This window comes from Peromyscus maniculatus, chromosome 1 (assembly GCF_049852395.1).
Source record: "Peromyscus maniculatus bairdii isolate BWxNUB_F1_BW_parent chromosome 1, HU_Pman_BW_mat_3.1, whole genome shotgun sequence".
In the NCBI taxonomy this organism is placed as follows: Eukaryota; Metazoa; Chordata; class Mammalia; order Rodentia; family Cricetidae; genus Peromyscus; species Peromyscus maniculatus.
In genome coordinates, this window is record NC_134852.1 from 159,945,709 (window position 1) to 159,959,740 (window position 14,032).

Sequence of the window (14,032 nt, forward strand, 5' to 3'; positions counted from 1 at the left end):
TGTGCCTTCGCACAAAAGAGGGGGCCAGCTGGGGAGGGGGCGCTGCAGCAGGTGGGAGGGGAGGGGCCTGGCCCCTCCCCTGAGCCCTTGCAGCTCAGGGGGGTTGAAACTGATCATTTGGAGCCAGCCACCTCTCTGCCCCCTGTGGCCCCCCCACCATCGCCCCTCAACTCTGCTGACGCCCCCTCCTGTGTGGTGTCTCACCTCTTTGGCAGAGAGCTCACGACATCAGGGCTTCCAGACAGCACCCGGACCTCAAAAAATAAATAATAGAACCTCCCCGCCCTGCCCCCACCCCAGAGTCGGCTCTTCCTTTGGTGTGGGTGTGGGTGTGGGTGTGGGGGGGTCAGAGCTGGCTCCAGGGATAAACGGGAACAGAATTGGGTCCTAGTGTATGGGAGAAGTGGCTGTAGACAAGACAGGAAGCCAGTGCTTGGGCTCCTTGCTAGGCCTTGTGCCAGGGCACGTGGGCCAGCCCTGGAGGAAGGAGACAAGAACTAAGCATGGTGCTTGCGGCCTGGGGTGGGGTAGGGTCTTGGGCCAGCATCCTAGGTTCACGTATGGAAGGAGACCAGTGGAAGATGGGCGACCCTTGACTCAGGGTCGCCAGAAGCAAGAAAGACGCCATCATAGGACAGTGTGGTGTGCACAGTGGTTACCAGCTAGGCAAAGGCATAGGAATACGAACATCTCCCTGAAGGGTAGAGGTGTTGGGGACAGGTAGAGCCCCTGCCACTCATTTCTAGGGGTTCCCAGAAGTCGCTTTGCCTCTTGGAACAGACCCCTTCAGGTCAGACCGTCTCTGGTTCATTCATTCTTTCTTTGTCCCAGATCTCTCTCCATCCTGGGGCTTGGTGCCCAGCTCATGATTAAAAGGGAGGTAAAAGGCCCTATAACTCTGGCCCCGAGGTGTGGCGGGCAACGTGGCCGCTGACTGGGTGGCCCTAGGTGGCCCGATGGTGCTGAAGTCGGGTGGGGTCATGTCTGCCTCTGTCGGCCGGCCGCGGGCAAGGAACCCCCAGGAGCAGGACGCCCCAGCCAGGTCGTGGCCTGACCACAGGACCCCGGCCAGTCGGCCACAGCCAGTGGGTGGGGGCGGGGATCCCCGGTTGGGGCCAGGGCTGCTTCTAAATTTAGGAATCTGATTACAGAGTGGCCAAGGAAGGGAAGGGAGAGGAGGGTGCGAGAGCAGGCTCGGCTCGATCTGGGCATAGCGGGGTGTGCCTGGGTAAGGCGTGTCCAGGAGTCCGGGGCTCCCCGTGGGAGGGGCGGCGGGCGGGGGCTTCGGCCTGTGTGCGCTGCAGCACGTGCCCCAGGCGGCGGGGACGGGCACAGGCGCAGCTCGCAGGCTTCGAGCTGCCGGTGAGTGCGCTGGCTCTTTGTGTGCCTGGCAGGGTGGCTGGGTCTGGCTTTGAAAGTCTCTGCCCACCCCCTCCCCCAACTCCGTCTGTGCCTCCCAACCGGCTTCCCTGTCTGTCACTCTGCCCAAGCCTGTCGGGGGGAGGGGGATGCTGCTTCCAGCTGGGGTGACAGTGAATCCAGTGGGGAGCTCGCCCCCTTCAACCCAGACCTTGCCTCATGGCTTCCATGCCCATTCCTCTTTGGCACCACTGATTTGGGGCGCAAACTGCAGCAGTTAAGAAACACAAGGGTGACCCCTGGGGACCCACAGATCCAGCAGAAGTCAGGTTCTGGCCCAGTAGCTCTTGGAGAAATTCATCTCGCGCCTGTCCGGCCTCCCATCCGCTTTGGCCCCCAAGGGCGCATGAAAGGGGGGGGTCCCCCTGCGGAAGAGGGGGGGCAGGGAGTTCCTTGGCAGGAAGAGAAATGGAAGGAAAAGCTGGGCTCCACCCGGGCGGGCGGACAGGCGGCCTCTGGGCCCCCGGGGCAGACCACAGTAATCGGAGCCCACTAGTGTGTGGAGCCGGTGTGATTGTGGGTGGGGCTGACCCCGGGGCTTCTCCTGGGGGACACTGAGGTCTACCCACAGGGGCAAAGTCTGAGAGCTCAGAGACACGAGGGGCGCTCCCGGGGGGGGGGTACGCGGGCCCCATCCTGGTCCTGACCCCACCCCCTGGAGGTCTAGCCCCGGCCCTAGGCCCCGCCCCCCGGGCCCTCCCTCCCACCCCAGGGCCAGATGTTCAGCTGGCGGAGGCATCGACTGGGGGAGGGGTGCTGAGGCCGCAGCCGGCACTACTTCCCTGCCAGCAGCTTCATTGTGTGCGCGAGGAGCGAGCGGCGGCGGAGAGCGGGCGAGCGAGCGAGCGGCGGTAGCGCGAGCGCGGCGGGGCGAGCGAGCGCGCCGGGGAGGGTGCGAGGCGGCGCCCGCGGCTGCGCTCCGCCCGCCTCCCGGCAACTCTGCTCCAGCGCCGCACGCCGTGCGCGCCGTCCCGCCGCCAGGGCCCCCGCGGGCTGGCGTGGCTGCCGTGGGGTCCGGCTGGGCAGGATTCCCCCACTGGGGACCGGGCATCCTCGGCTCACAGCCGAGGGGCGCGGAGCCCGCAGCGGCGGCCACGGCGAGGCAGCCCTCGCCGGCCGAACGGCGTGGGCAGGCGCGCGGCGCGGCTCCGGGGCTCCCCGAGGGCAGCGCGCCCCGATTCCTCCCGGGGGAGCCCCAACCCCGAGGGGCGCACGGAGCGAGTGTGCCCCCCGGCCGCGCCGTCCTCCACGTACCCCCACTTCTTCACAAACTTTTCTGCCGTCCTCGCCCGTGGGGGTCGCAGTGAGCGCCAGGGCAGCCCTCCGGGGCCCCGACCTCTCGGACCCTAGCCACGCTGACCTCCCGCCTCTCGTAGCCTCAGTGGCGACCTCTCCAGGCCGGGCCGGGTGCGGCACTCGAGGCAAGCGCGGCAAGCTCCGACGCTCTCCAAAGGCTCCCGCGCCCCCCCGGGGCAGCCGGGCGGGGTAATGCCCTCGGTGATGGAGAAGCCCAGTGCGGGCTCCGGGATCCTGTCCCGAAGTCGGGCCAAGACGGCACCCAACGGCGGACAGCCGCACTCGGAGGATGACAGCAGCGAGGAGGAGCACTCGCACGGTGAGCCCGGTGGCCTAGGGTTAAAGGCGCGCTGGTCCGGGGAGGGGACACGGAAGGTGGGGAGGGGGAGAGTTGCAAACCACAGATGGTTTCTGCCGCTCCTGAATTGCAGCCTTTGCTTTCTCATGCTTGGGGCTGCCGGCATGGGGGAATCTACAGCCTGGGCCGCTGGCCACCCACCTCCCCTTTGCCCTCAGTCGCTGAGCGAGCTTAAGGTGCCTCTCTTGGATGGATTGGGTCCCTCATACCTTGCCACCTTGCCAGGGACTGAGGTCTGATTGGGCCAGGGGCTGGAAAGACACCTCCATGCGGAGCTGTGAAGCTCATGTGGTGGGGAGGAGCCCCAGATTCCCTGCAGGGACCACTCCAGGTCTAGGGGTAGCCCTCCAAGCCTCCACCCCCCAGCCAGAACAAAGCACTTTGCTCCGGCCTGGGCTTTAAACTGTCCTCCTAACCCCCCTCCCCCCATGGCCATGACTAGGCAGGGTCTTTCTCCCAGTCCCCTCCGCCTCGGAGGGTTGCTGGGGGGACCATCAGGGAAAAGTGAGTCTCCTGGGTGGTGGGGGCCCTGAGTGGTCAGAAAGGAGAACTCTAGATCAGCTACCTCCCCCGCCATATCCTCCCCCCCACTTCTCTGGAGTCTTGACTGCCTCCCCTGGCTCCACAGACAGCATGATCCGTGTTGGAACCAATTACCAAGCAGTAATTCCGGAGTGCAAGCCTGGTGAGTGGCAGGACAGACGTGGAGGGAGGGGTGGAGGCTGATGGCTTGGCCTGCAGCCCCACCTGGGAACTCTTGGCTGGCTCCTGCTTGAGGGACAGGCGGTGGGCGGGGTGGGTGGCCCCCGTGGCACTGTTACTTTTCCTGCTCTGCCTTCCTGTCTGGATCTCTGCTCCTCCTTCCCTTCTGGGCCTCACCTCCCAGCTTGACAGTGTGGCCCAGTGGTCTCCTGTTCCTGTGAGTGCCACAAAGCCAATTCTGCTCTTCTGACTTTCAGAGAGCCCAGCGCGCTATAGCAACAAGGAGCTGAAGGGGATGTTGGTGTGGTCACCCAACCACTGTGTATCGGATGCCAAACGTGAGTGGGGTGGGCCGTGCCCAGGCTCAGTCTTGGGAGCAGGAGCCCTGCTCTCCCCGGGCCAGCTCTTCCCTAGAAGTGGGCCATCTACGAGGAAGCCTGTGGTAGGAGCATTGCCGTAGCCTGGGCAAGATACAGACGGGGGCAGTAGGCTGACAAGTGGTCCTTGCTTTGGGGGCTTGCCCTCTGTGACCCCACGCCTTCCCCCTGCAGTTGACAAGTACATTGCCATGGCCAAGGAGAAGCATGGCTACAACATTGAGCAGGTGAGCCGGAGGCCCTGAGGGGTGGGCGTGGGACAGGGTAGAGCAGTCCTGGGGTGGCCGGACCTGAGCTGCTTCTGTCCTGGGCCAGGCACTTGGCATGCTTCTGTGGCACAAGCACGATGTGGAGAAGTCCCTGGCTGACCTGGCCAACTTCACCCCCTTCCCCGACGAGTGGACAGTGGAGGACAAGGTGCTGTTCGAACAGGCCTTTGGGTTCCATGGCAAGTGCTTCCAGCGGATCCAGCAGATGGTAAGACTCGGCGTCTGTGGCCCATCGAGTGATCCTCAGCCCTTCAATCCCAAACAGCTTTACCTGGGGCCAGAGTCTCAGGTGGACTCCTGTTTCTGGCCTTGCCTCCCCAGCTCCCTGACAAGCTGATCCCCAGCCTGGTGAAGTATTACTACTCTTGGAAGAAGACCCGAAGTCGAACTAGTGTGATGGACAGGCAGGCCAGGCGGCTGGGTGGCCGCAAGGACAAAGAAGACAGGTGGGGGTGGGGGTTGTTGGTAGGGGCAGGGGGATGACTGTTTTGGGTTGGGCCTTCCCCTCATTTTTCTCCCTGGCCCTGTGTCAGCAGTGATGAGCTTGAAGAGGGACGAGGAGCTGTGAGTGAGGGGGAGCCAGACACTGGAGACCCCAAGCGAGAGGTGAGGTCCCTAGCTGCTCTGCCCTGGCCATCCCTCAACTCGGCCTCAGACGTACACAGTGTTCCATATTTCCCTTCAGCCTCTGCCATCTCGACCTCTGAATGCACGGCCCGGTCCTGGGAAGAAGGAGGTTCAGGTGTCTCAGTACCGCCACCACCCACTTCGAACTCGGAGACGTCCGCCCAAGGGCATGTACCTGAGTCCTGAAGGCCTCACTGCAGTATCAGGAAGTCCAGACCTTGCTAACCTCACACTCCGAGGTCTCGACTCACAGCTCATCTCCCTTAAGCGCCAGGTAGGGGGCCCAAGGAAAGGGGGCCATGCAGAGGGGATCATCAGCTCCTGAGACCTGTGTTGGTGTAAGGGAAGCGGTGCGGGGCTGAGCTTGGCTCTGTCCCACTGTCAGGGATCCAGGATAACTGTCATTCTTTTCTGTGTGTGTGTGTGTGTGTGTGTGTGTGTGTGTGTGTGTGTGTGTGTAGGCATGCACATGTACATGTGATAGGTGCATGCCAGGATAACTGTCATTCTTTTCTGTGTGTGTGTGTGTGTGTGTGTGTGTGTGTGTGTGTGTGTGTGTAGGCATGCATATGTACATGTGATAGGTGCATGGCACTTGTGCCTTGGTGTTCACGTGGTTCGTTCTTTCTGCCTTTTCATGAGTTCTGGGTAGCAAACTCAGGTTGTCAGGCTTTGTAGCAAGTACTTTTAGTACTTTTACCTGCCCGTCTGGCCAGCTCCCTGGCCTTCTTTGGGGGGAGTGGGGAACAGGGTCTCATGTATTCCAGGCTAGTCTCAAACTTGCTCTGTAACAGAGGATAACTTTGAGTTTCTGACTCTCCTGCCTCCACCCCCCACCCCCAGTGCTAGGATTACAGGCATGTACCATCATGCTCTATTTATGAAGTACTGGGGATCATGCATGCTGGGCAAGCAATACCAACTGAGCTGCTACTCTCTAGCTCTTGTAGACTTTAAACATAGGCAGGTGGCTACCCTTGGCTACATAGTGAATTTGAGGCTATCTGGGGGATATGTGAGATCTTATCTCATTTATTTTGTTATTATTTTGTGCATGGGGCTGGGGCTCCCACATACCATAGTGTGGATCAGACAACTTGGGGAGTTGGTTCTCTCTACTCGTTAGGTCCTGGGAACCAGACTTGGGTCAGGATTGGTGACAAGTACCTTTTAAGGGTATGCAAGACGTATGTATGTGTATTTGATATGTCTATGGGCACAGGTGCCATGTGCTCACGTGGTTCTTCCCTTCCCCCTTTACGTGAGTTCTGAGGATCAAACTTAAGTCATCAGGCTTTGTGGCAAGTGCTTTCACCTGTCTTTCTCACCCCTCGGCAAGCCGCACGACTTGGTCTCAAATAAGAAAGCTGGGTGCTGTGGCAAGCACTAGTAATCCCAGCACTTGGGAGGCAGAGGCAGGAGAATTAGGAGTTCTCAGCTCTATAGCAAGTTTGAGGCCAGCCTGGGCTGTGGTTCCCTCAAACAAACCAAAAAGACAAAAAAACAAAACAAAACCCAATCAAACAAAAATGTCTCACCAACATGAGCAAATCACCAGTGTCCTACGACTGTGAAGGAGGAATGGACTGGATGGTGGGGGGAGTCCCCAGTGCTCTACTGGGGGAGGAAGGGCCTGGGGGAGTGGGCGGTCCTTCCTAGGATGCAGAGGTCCATGCTCCTTTCTCCTTCTTGGCCTAGGTTCAGAGCATGAAGCAGACCAACAGCAGCCTCCGACAGGCACTGGAGGGTGGCATCGACCCTCTCCGCCCCCCTGAGGTAAGGCTGTTACGTTGTTTATTTGAGTACAAAAGGGGGTTTCCCCTAAAGGCAGGACAGAATTGAGGAGGGGGTTTGCCTAGGAAGCATACTTTTTTTTTTTTTTTTTTTTCCGAGACGGTTTCTCTGTGTAGTTTTTGGTGCCTATCCCGGATCTCGCTCTATAGCCCAGGCTGGCCTCGGACTCCCAGGGATCCTCCAGTCTCTGCCTCTTGAGTGCTGGGATTAAAGGCGAGTGCCACCACCGCCCTGCGGAAGCATACGTTTCACATTTATTAACTCGGGTGGGGTGGACTCAGATGGGGTGGCGGGACCTGTCATAGTGCATGTGGTTGGAGGGATAATTTGCAGGAGTTGGTTCTTTTTCCATGTTGTGGATCCTGGGGATCAAACTCAGGTCATCAGGTTTGATGGAAGAAGCCTTACCTGCTGAGACATCTAACCAGCCTCCACATACATATTTTAATTAATTTATGTTTAGTTTTTTTGAGACAGGGTTTCCGTGTGTACCCTTGGCTGTCCTGGAACTCACTCTGTAGACCAGGCTGGCCTCAAAATCAGAGATCCCACCTGTCTCTGCCTCCCAAGTGCTAGGATTAAAGGTGTGCACCACCACTGCCCGGCGTACTTTTAAAGGTTATTTCTATTCATGTGTATGAGTGTGTGTTTGTAAGTGTACCACACGTGTACCTGCTGTCCGTGGAGGCCAGAAGAGGGCACCAGATACCCTAGAGCTGGAGTTTCAGAGGGCTGTGAGCCTCCATGTAGGTGCTGGGAACTGACGACAGGTTCTCTCCTGGAGAGCTAGTGCTCTTAACTGCTGGACCATCTCTCTATCCCCTCTCCCTTTACATAGTTTCAGTATAATGGTTATTTATATTCCTTGCTTTTTAGGCCAATACCAAGTTCAATTCCCGCTGGACCACAGATGAGCAACTTCTGGCTGTACAAGGTGGGTCAGGCAGTGGCGAGGAACTGAGAACCCTAGGGACCTCTTACCTTTCCAGGAGTTGAAGTGGAGGGGAAGTAAATAGTTCTGGGGGCCATCTAACAGTCTGCTGCCCTTTTTGACCCTCACAGCTATTCGTAGATACGGTAAAGACTTTGGGGCTATTGCGGAGGTGATTGGGAACAAGACTCTGACCCAAGTGAAGACCTTCTTTGTGAGCTACCGGCGCCGCTTCAACCTGGAGGAGGTGCTGCAGGAATGGGAGGCTGAGCAGGATGGGGCCCCTGCGGCTCCAGTCCCCATGGAAGAGGCCAGGCGAGGGGCTCCTGTGCCAGCCCCAGCCCCAGCCCCAGCCCCGGAAGAAGATGATGAGGTGAGAAGCAGGGGGCTCAGTCTTGAGAGGAGAGGGGCATCTCTAGGGCTGCCAAGCACGTGCAGGAGCGGCCTCCTCACCCTTTTCTCTCCCCCCAGGTCCAGATTACATCTGTCTCAACATCAGCACCCCGATCAGTACCCCCTGCACCGCCCCCGCCTCCGCCACCTACCTCGCTCTCCCAGCCACCTCCACTGCTGAGGCCACCTCTGCCCACAGCTCCCACATTGCTCCGCCAGCCACCTCCCCTGCAACAGGGCCGCTTCCTGCAGCCCCGGCTGGCCCCCAACCAGCCCCCACCACCCCTCATCCGCCCTGCCCTGGCTGCCTCTCGCCACAGTGCCCGCCCTGGTCCTCAGCCTCCACCTACCCTGATTGGAGCCCCCTTGGAGCCCCCTGCACCCTCAATTTGAGCCCTGGATCCTTCACTGCCCAGAGGCTCCTGAGCCCCTTGGCTGGATATCTCTAGCATCACTAAGGACAGAAGGGACTAGGGCTTTTGCCAGGTCTTTCAGAGACCCAGAGCTGCCAGTTGGCACAGCTTGGACCTGTGGGTTCTGCATGCGTTCCTGGCAGCTGAGCTTGTCAACCCCCAGCCAGGGGCTAGAGCTCAGGGCCTGCAGGGACTCTGCTGCCTGGCTGTGACTGGAATGGCTGCCTCCTTGCCTGCCTGCCTGCCTGCCGAGGGCCTGGCCTCTGGGCCTACCCTTTGTGTGGGGGTGGTGACTTTAGCATGGGGTGGGGGCAGAGGACAGTTGGGGTGTTAGCTGGCCTCACTCCCCTTTCCCTCCATTTAGCAATAAGTCAGGTGCAGTGGGGAGGGGGCTGGGGTGGGGATGGCAGAGACCCGTAGGGAGAATGTTGAGCAGCTGTGAGGGGCCCACTTTGTCCACCCCCAAGCTTGGAGAAAGGAGGGTTGGGGACTTAACACAGACATGGGTTTATTTTTCAACATTTTTAAAAAAGAAATAAATGCAACCTCTTAATGTATGCATCTTCGTGTCTTTGTGAGGGTGGAAGGGAACTGGCCATCCAGCATTTGGCCGCCCCCAGGACCAAGACAGTAACCAGTTATCTCCTGCAAGGCAGGCAGGCTAGGGCCACATCTTGCCCAGGGGCAGGCACTGAGTCCCTGCCGGCAGGGAGAAGAAACAGGAGGTGGCAGCTCAGATTCCAAACATTCTCTTTATTACGTGTTTGATCCAGAGGAGAAACTAAGTGCAGGGTAGAGGAGGAGGGGGCGAGGCAGGGAGGGGCCACCTTGCCTGGGTGCCCCGGCCCCCACCCCATTTGCTGGGAGCCAAGCCATGCCCTCCTGGCCCCCTTGGAGCACCCGGGCTGTTCCATAGGGCAAGAGGGGGAGGAGGAGGAGCCCTTGGTCTGAGACAGCCAGTGGAGCATGGGGCTGGAGGGTTGAGGTTGGCAAGGTCCCTTCCTGGAACCCAAGGACTCAACATGTGGCAGAGTCTGGCCTGGTCTGGGAGCCAAGGTGATGACCGGGTGGGAGGGGGGTGACACACGACACTGGGGTTGGGAGTGGAGTCATCGTAAATCAAAAAAAAAAAAAATAATAATAATAAAATAAAAAATAAAACCCATCACAAAAAAAAATGTACAACTCAGGTGAGGGCAGGGGTAGCCTCTGTAAGACTCCCCCAATTTCTCAAGAAAACAGCAGAGAAATAAATTAAGGGGTGCAGTGGCCACCACCAGCCAAGCGCCTAGAGCCACCCATTCACACACTGGCCTTGGAGGTTAGCAAGCGGGGGTCTCTTTGCCCCACCCTACGGAGGACAGAGACTCCTGGACCTGCTGCCCGATCCAGCCTTCCGCCAGGCGGCCGTGGAGGCCCTGGACAGTCTCCTGAGAGGAGGGCAGCAGCGCCAGGAAGAGAAGGCAAGGCTGAGGGATGAGGACGGTGCCCGGATTAATGCCAAGGTGGGGAAGCAGTAGGGGGTGGTGAGGGGCTGTGCTTTCAGACAAAGACGCCCAGAACGGAGAAGCCTGTGTCCCTGTTCCCAAGCGGCCCCCTGGGGGCCGAGAGCCCATGGCCCAGCCCCCTCCCCTCTCCCAGTACTGGGGTCAGCCCCGCCTTCCGCCGCCGGAAAGGTGGGAGATGGCACAGACTTCTGAGGAGGGGAACGAATATCCCCACAGCAGCTCAGGAAAGAAATGCCCAGCTCTGGGGAAGGAGAGCAGAGGATATGGTATGGAGGGAGCCAGGGTCCCACCGCCCACCCTCGCCAAGGCTGTGCAGTACCCCACTGGGCCCCAGCGTAAAGGCCTGTAGCCCAAGGGCCTGGGGGCAAGGGAAGGCCACCTCTGGTGGGTTGCTTGGAGGGGAAAGAAGTGGGGAGAGGGGAGAAGCCCAAAGTGGGCCTGGCGGAGGGCCTGCCAGGGAACTCCACCACTCTTGCCTGAGAGTGTTCCAGCCCTGAGCCACCCTCCCAGGAACCCCACAGATCCAGTCTTGACTGTCCCAATGGGGCAGGGAGGAAAGGTGGCCGCTGGGATTTTTTTTTCTTTTTTTTTTTTTTCTTTTTGGTAATAAAAATTTTCTTGGTTTAGGCGAAATACTCTGTGCAACCGCAGTACCGAGGGGGAGCCCTGCCCCCCCACCCCTTCCCCTTCCTTTGCCTCCTGTAGGGGAAGAGGGGAAGGAGGGACTTCTGGGCAGGGGTGAATGTGAGGGAGGAAGAACCACTTCCCTTCCCCCACAGACATGGAAGAAAAAAACTGAGAAGGGCCTGGAAGGGGACAAGTGCCAGCAGGGAGACACACCAATTCATCCCGCAGTCTCTCCCGGGGGAATGCAGGGTTGGCCCAAGCAGCCAAGTCCACCGGTGGGTCTCTGCTGCTCCCCCTCCCGACAGCCTGTTAAAGCTTCAGTTCGTTGGCTATTTTGGAGGCAATGTTTTTGAAGGCCATGGAGGTGCCCGATATCCGCTTAAACCGAACACCGTTGAGAGATAGCCGCGGCAGTTTGCACACCTCCATCTCCCACTGCACAAAGTTCTCGTGGCCTGGCGTGCCGTGCATGCACAGCAGCATGTACCGCTCGTGCAGCTCGCTTTGGCAGCTGTTGGCGTCCAGCACCTTGCGGATCTCCCGCATCATCTCATTGGGCTCCATAGAGCTCGTGGTCTTCATGCTCCAGGTGAAGCGCAGCGAACGAGGCTTGGCCTCCCGAAACTCCTCCTTTTCCTTGTCGTTGCCTCCACCGCCTACCACGTGAGGTCTGTGGAGAGGGCAGAGGGAGGCGTGAGATGGAGGCTGAGGCATCCCACCCGGGAGAGAACCACCCTGGCAGACAGGCCCTGAGGCCAGAGAGGAAAGCAGGAAGGGGTGCAGCAGCCACAGCTGGAAGAGGGGGCAGCAGTCCCTGTCCTGGCACACGGGACATGGGAGGCCTCTGGCTCTTGTCTCTCAGGATGCAGGGGTGAGAAGAGCCCGGCTAGGGCAGGGTGACAGTTCCATGCTGTTAACTGGTTCTTTTCGTTGGGGGATCAGGCAGGAAACAAGTGCACTGAGCAGCACCAAGCAGACTGTCCTCCATGAGGATGACGAGGCTGAGCAGCAGGGCCAGGAAGGGTGGGAACCTGGAGCACCCTGCCCTGTCAGGGCTGGTTCCATAAGGACCAGGACCTGAGCAGGGCCCAGAACCACTGCAGGTAGGCGTGGGAAAGGGAAATTCTCCTAGGAAAGGGAGTCCCCAAGAGGGAGGCAGAGCAGAATCGCCAGAGAAAGAGCCAGTGGCAGGAGAGAGAGGAGCAGGAGGCTGTGACAAGCCCGGTGGCTTGGGCAGGGCCAGTCGTGCTGGCTCCGGCCCTCTCACCTGAGCGTCTCCACTCGGTCTTTGCTTTCAGGTTCATTCAGGTTCCTCAAAAAACAGAGCGAGGGAGAGTTTAGTCTGGGGTCTCTCGCTCCTTCCACCCTGCAGACCCAGGCGAGGTTGGGTCTGGGGACATGCCACCAGTCGGGGGGGGGCAGGACCCAAACCCGAAAGCTACTTGCCAGTCATCTATAGGCCAGTATGGCTCGGCAGCGCCTCACACAGGCAGCCTGACTGCCCCTCTGACAGGGAACCCCAGCAGGGGGCTGTCCCTCCCCACATTCCCAGACATCTGTGCTGGTGGAAGGAGCCCCAGCTCTGGGGGAGGAGGGTGTGGCTGTGCAGGCACATGTACCCAGCACACAGCCCAGCACCAGTAGCTCCCCTTCCTGCCCACAGTCAGGCTCAAGATCGCTACTGGAATCAGGGCTGGGAGCAAATTTTTGTGCCCATACCCAGGGCGTCAGAACGATGTTAGAAGAGCGGCTGTGAAAGCCTCTTAGCGGTTCACTGTGTCAGAACCTGGAGTTGTTAGGTAGACACCTGGGGTAGGTGCCTGTGGCCCAATGGGCAAGGCCACTGTGTTGCTAGTTCCCCTACTGCTGGCTGCCAGGCTGGCTGCTCACATAAGGCAAGGGCTGGGCAGGGCCCTAGGGAGGTGAGAAAGAGCTCTGGCCCCGCTGAGCGGCTTCTCCAGCTCCTGCCAGGAAGATGAGTGTCTGGAGCTGGGATTCTGGGGGCTGCAGGGGAGAGAGGAGGGACAAGAAGGAGGGGAGAGCAGCAGCAGCAGCACATGTAAAAGGAGCTGAAGACACAAGACACAGATGCCAACGAGCACACTGTGAGCAAAGGACAGGGCTCCGGCTGCTCTCTCCAGGCCCCTAGGGGGCAGGCCCTGCCAGCCATGCAGTGAGCTGGGGTGGGGTGGGTGGGTGGGTAGGGATGTCTCAAGATCCCATCTGGCCCATCTCGCCTTCATCTGGGGAGCCAAGGCACCTGCCAGGCAAATCCAGAGCTCCCAATCTGGCCCTCAGTCTGCAGCTCAGTACCTGGCGTACCTAGGCCTGCAGAGGACATGGCCAGGCTGAACAAGCCAGGCTCTATCCCAGGAAGGGAGATGCAGGAGCAGGGTGTGGGCCTCCTGCTGTTTCACCAGGGCCTGGCGGCAGAGTGACCCCTGCCTGAGAATATCCAGCTCTTGGCTCTTTGGCAGGCTCAGGCGACATCTGGAGGAAACAGCCCAGAGGAGAGCGGCGTAAGCGCCCAGATGCCGTGCCAGGGTGGGCTGGGTCAGTTCTGCAGCACCTACCAGAAGGGGGCGCTGTACTACATCTATGACGCAAAGGCTTCGGGGCCTGGAGGAGTCAGGCTAGCCAAGGGACCCTAATGTCCCTGTAGTACTCCAAAGTCCTGTCATGCCATAGTCCAGGGGAGATAGGTCACAGCCCTGAGGTTCAGCAAGCCCAGGACACCCCAAATGAAACCTCATTCCAGATGTGCCTCAACCCCGTGAGGTGACTTGGAGCACATGCACACAACAGGGAAAGGACCAGAAAGGGAGCCCAAGGTGACCAGACCTGGGTGGGTAGGACACCATCTTAAAGGGACAGTCCCTGAGGTCTCCTCTCCTCTCCTGAGGACATGCGCCTGCAGACCAAGGGAGGCCCCTCACTTTCAGAGCCATCTGCTCTGAGGGACTCAAATGTCCTCTCAGAACATGTATTTGAAGTCCTGCCAGTGTGAAGGTGCAGGACGGTCAGCTTAGGGCTAAGACCCCAACAGAGAAGTCTTCATCCCTTTAAGATAGCAGACAGGAAGTCCACATACACAAGGTAGAAAGACAGGAAGCATCAGCCAACAGGGGAGTTAGTGACAGAGGCCGGACAAAGACAGACAGACAGACAGACAGACCGACACACACACAAAGAGTGGGCTCAACGCCTACCTTCTGGCAAACCTGAAAGACAGATTTCTAAAAAAAAAAACAAACAAAAAAAGACAAAATAAAAAAAGAAATAAAAAAAAACAATCAAACAAACAAAAAACAAAAAACC

The 14,032-nt window shown here is 59.2% G+C and overlaps 2 protein-coding genes across 20 annotated transcripts in view; one reads left to right on the plus strand and one right to left on the minus strand.

Annotated features, from left to right (window-relative positions):
• The first annotated feature begins 2,898 nt into the window (after positions 1-2,898).
• Positions 2,899-9,136, plus strand: Rcor2 (REST corepressor 2). Its single transcript, XM_015999187.3, has 12 exons — positions 2,899-3,034; positions 3,702-3,758; positions 4,033-4,113; positions 4,327-4,379; positions 4,468-4,629; positions 4,743-4,867; positions 4,958-5,027; positions 5,107-5,322; positions 6,747-6,824; positions 7,719-7,776; positions 7,905-8,146; positions 8,245-9,136. Exons 1-12 carry the CDS (start codon positions 2,908-2,910, stop codon positions 8,557-8,559), a joined length of 1,584 nt encoding a protein of 527 aa, XP_015854673.2. The 5' UTR covers positions 2,899-2,907; the 3' UTR covers positions 8,560-9,136.
• A 176-nt stretch (positions 9,137-9,312) lies between these two features.
• Positions 9,313-14,032, minus strand: part of Mark2 (microtubule affinity regulating kinase 2) — a 66,869-nt gene continuing 62,149 nt past the window's right edge. For 13 of the 19 annotated variants that reach the window (XM_076558596.1, XM_076558561.1, XM_076558509.1 and 10 more), the window contains 3 exons: positions 13,924-13,950; positions 11,982-12,026; positions 9,313-11,384 (listed from right to left, as the gene is read on the minus strand). In XM_076558596.1, the coding sequence (XP_076414711.1) occupies positions 11,024-11,384; positions 11,982-12,026; positions 13,924-13,950 (433 nt within the window). In that variant the 3' untranslated portion in view covers positions 9,313-11,023. The remainder of the gene's footprint in view (positions 11,385-11,981; positions 12,027-13,923; positions 13,951-14,032) is intronic. The other 6 variants (XM_076558581.1, XM_006980745.4, XM_015999184.3 and 3 more) reach the window with 1 other exon arrangement.

Excerpts from the sequence above, each read along its gene's own strand:
- Rcor2 (XM_015999187.3), top strand. The coding sequence starts at position 2,908 with ATGCCCTCGGTGATGGAGAAGCCCAGTGCGGGCTCCGGGATCCTGTCC. Across the intron at positions 3,759-4,032 it reads AATTCCGGAGTGCAAGCCTG|AGAGCCCAGCGCGCTATAGC; the intron begins GTGAGTGGCAGG and ends TCTGACTTTCAG. Across the intron at positions 4,630-4,742 it reads TCCAGCGGATCCAGCAGATG|CTCCCTGACAAGCTGATCCC; the intron begins GTAAGACTCGGC and ends TTGCCTCCCCAG.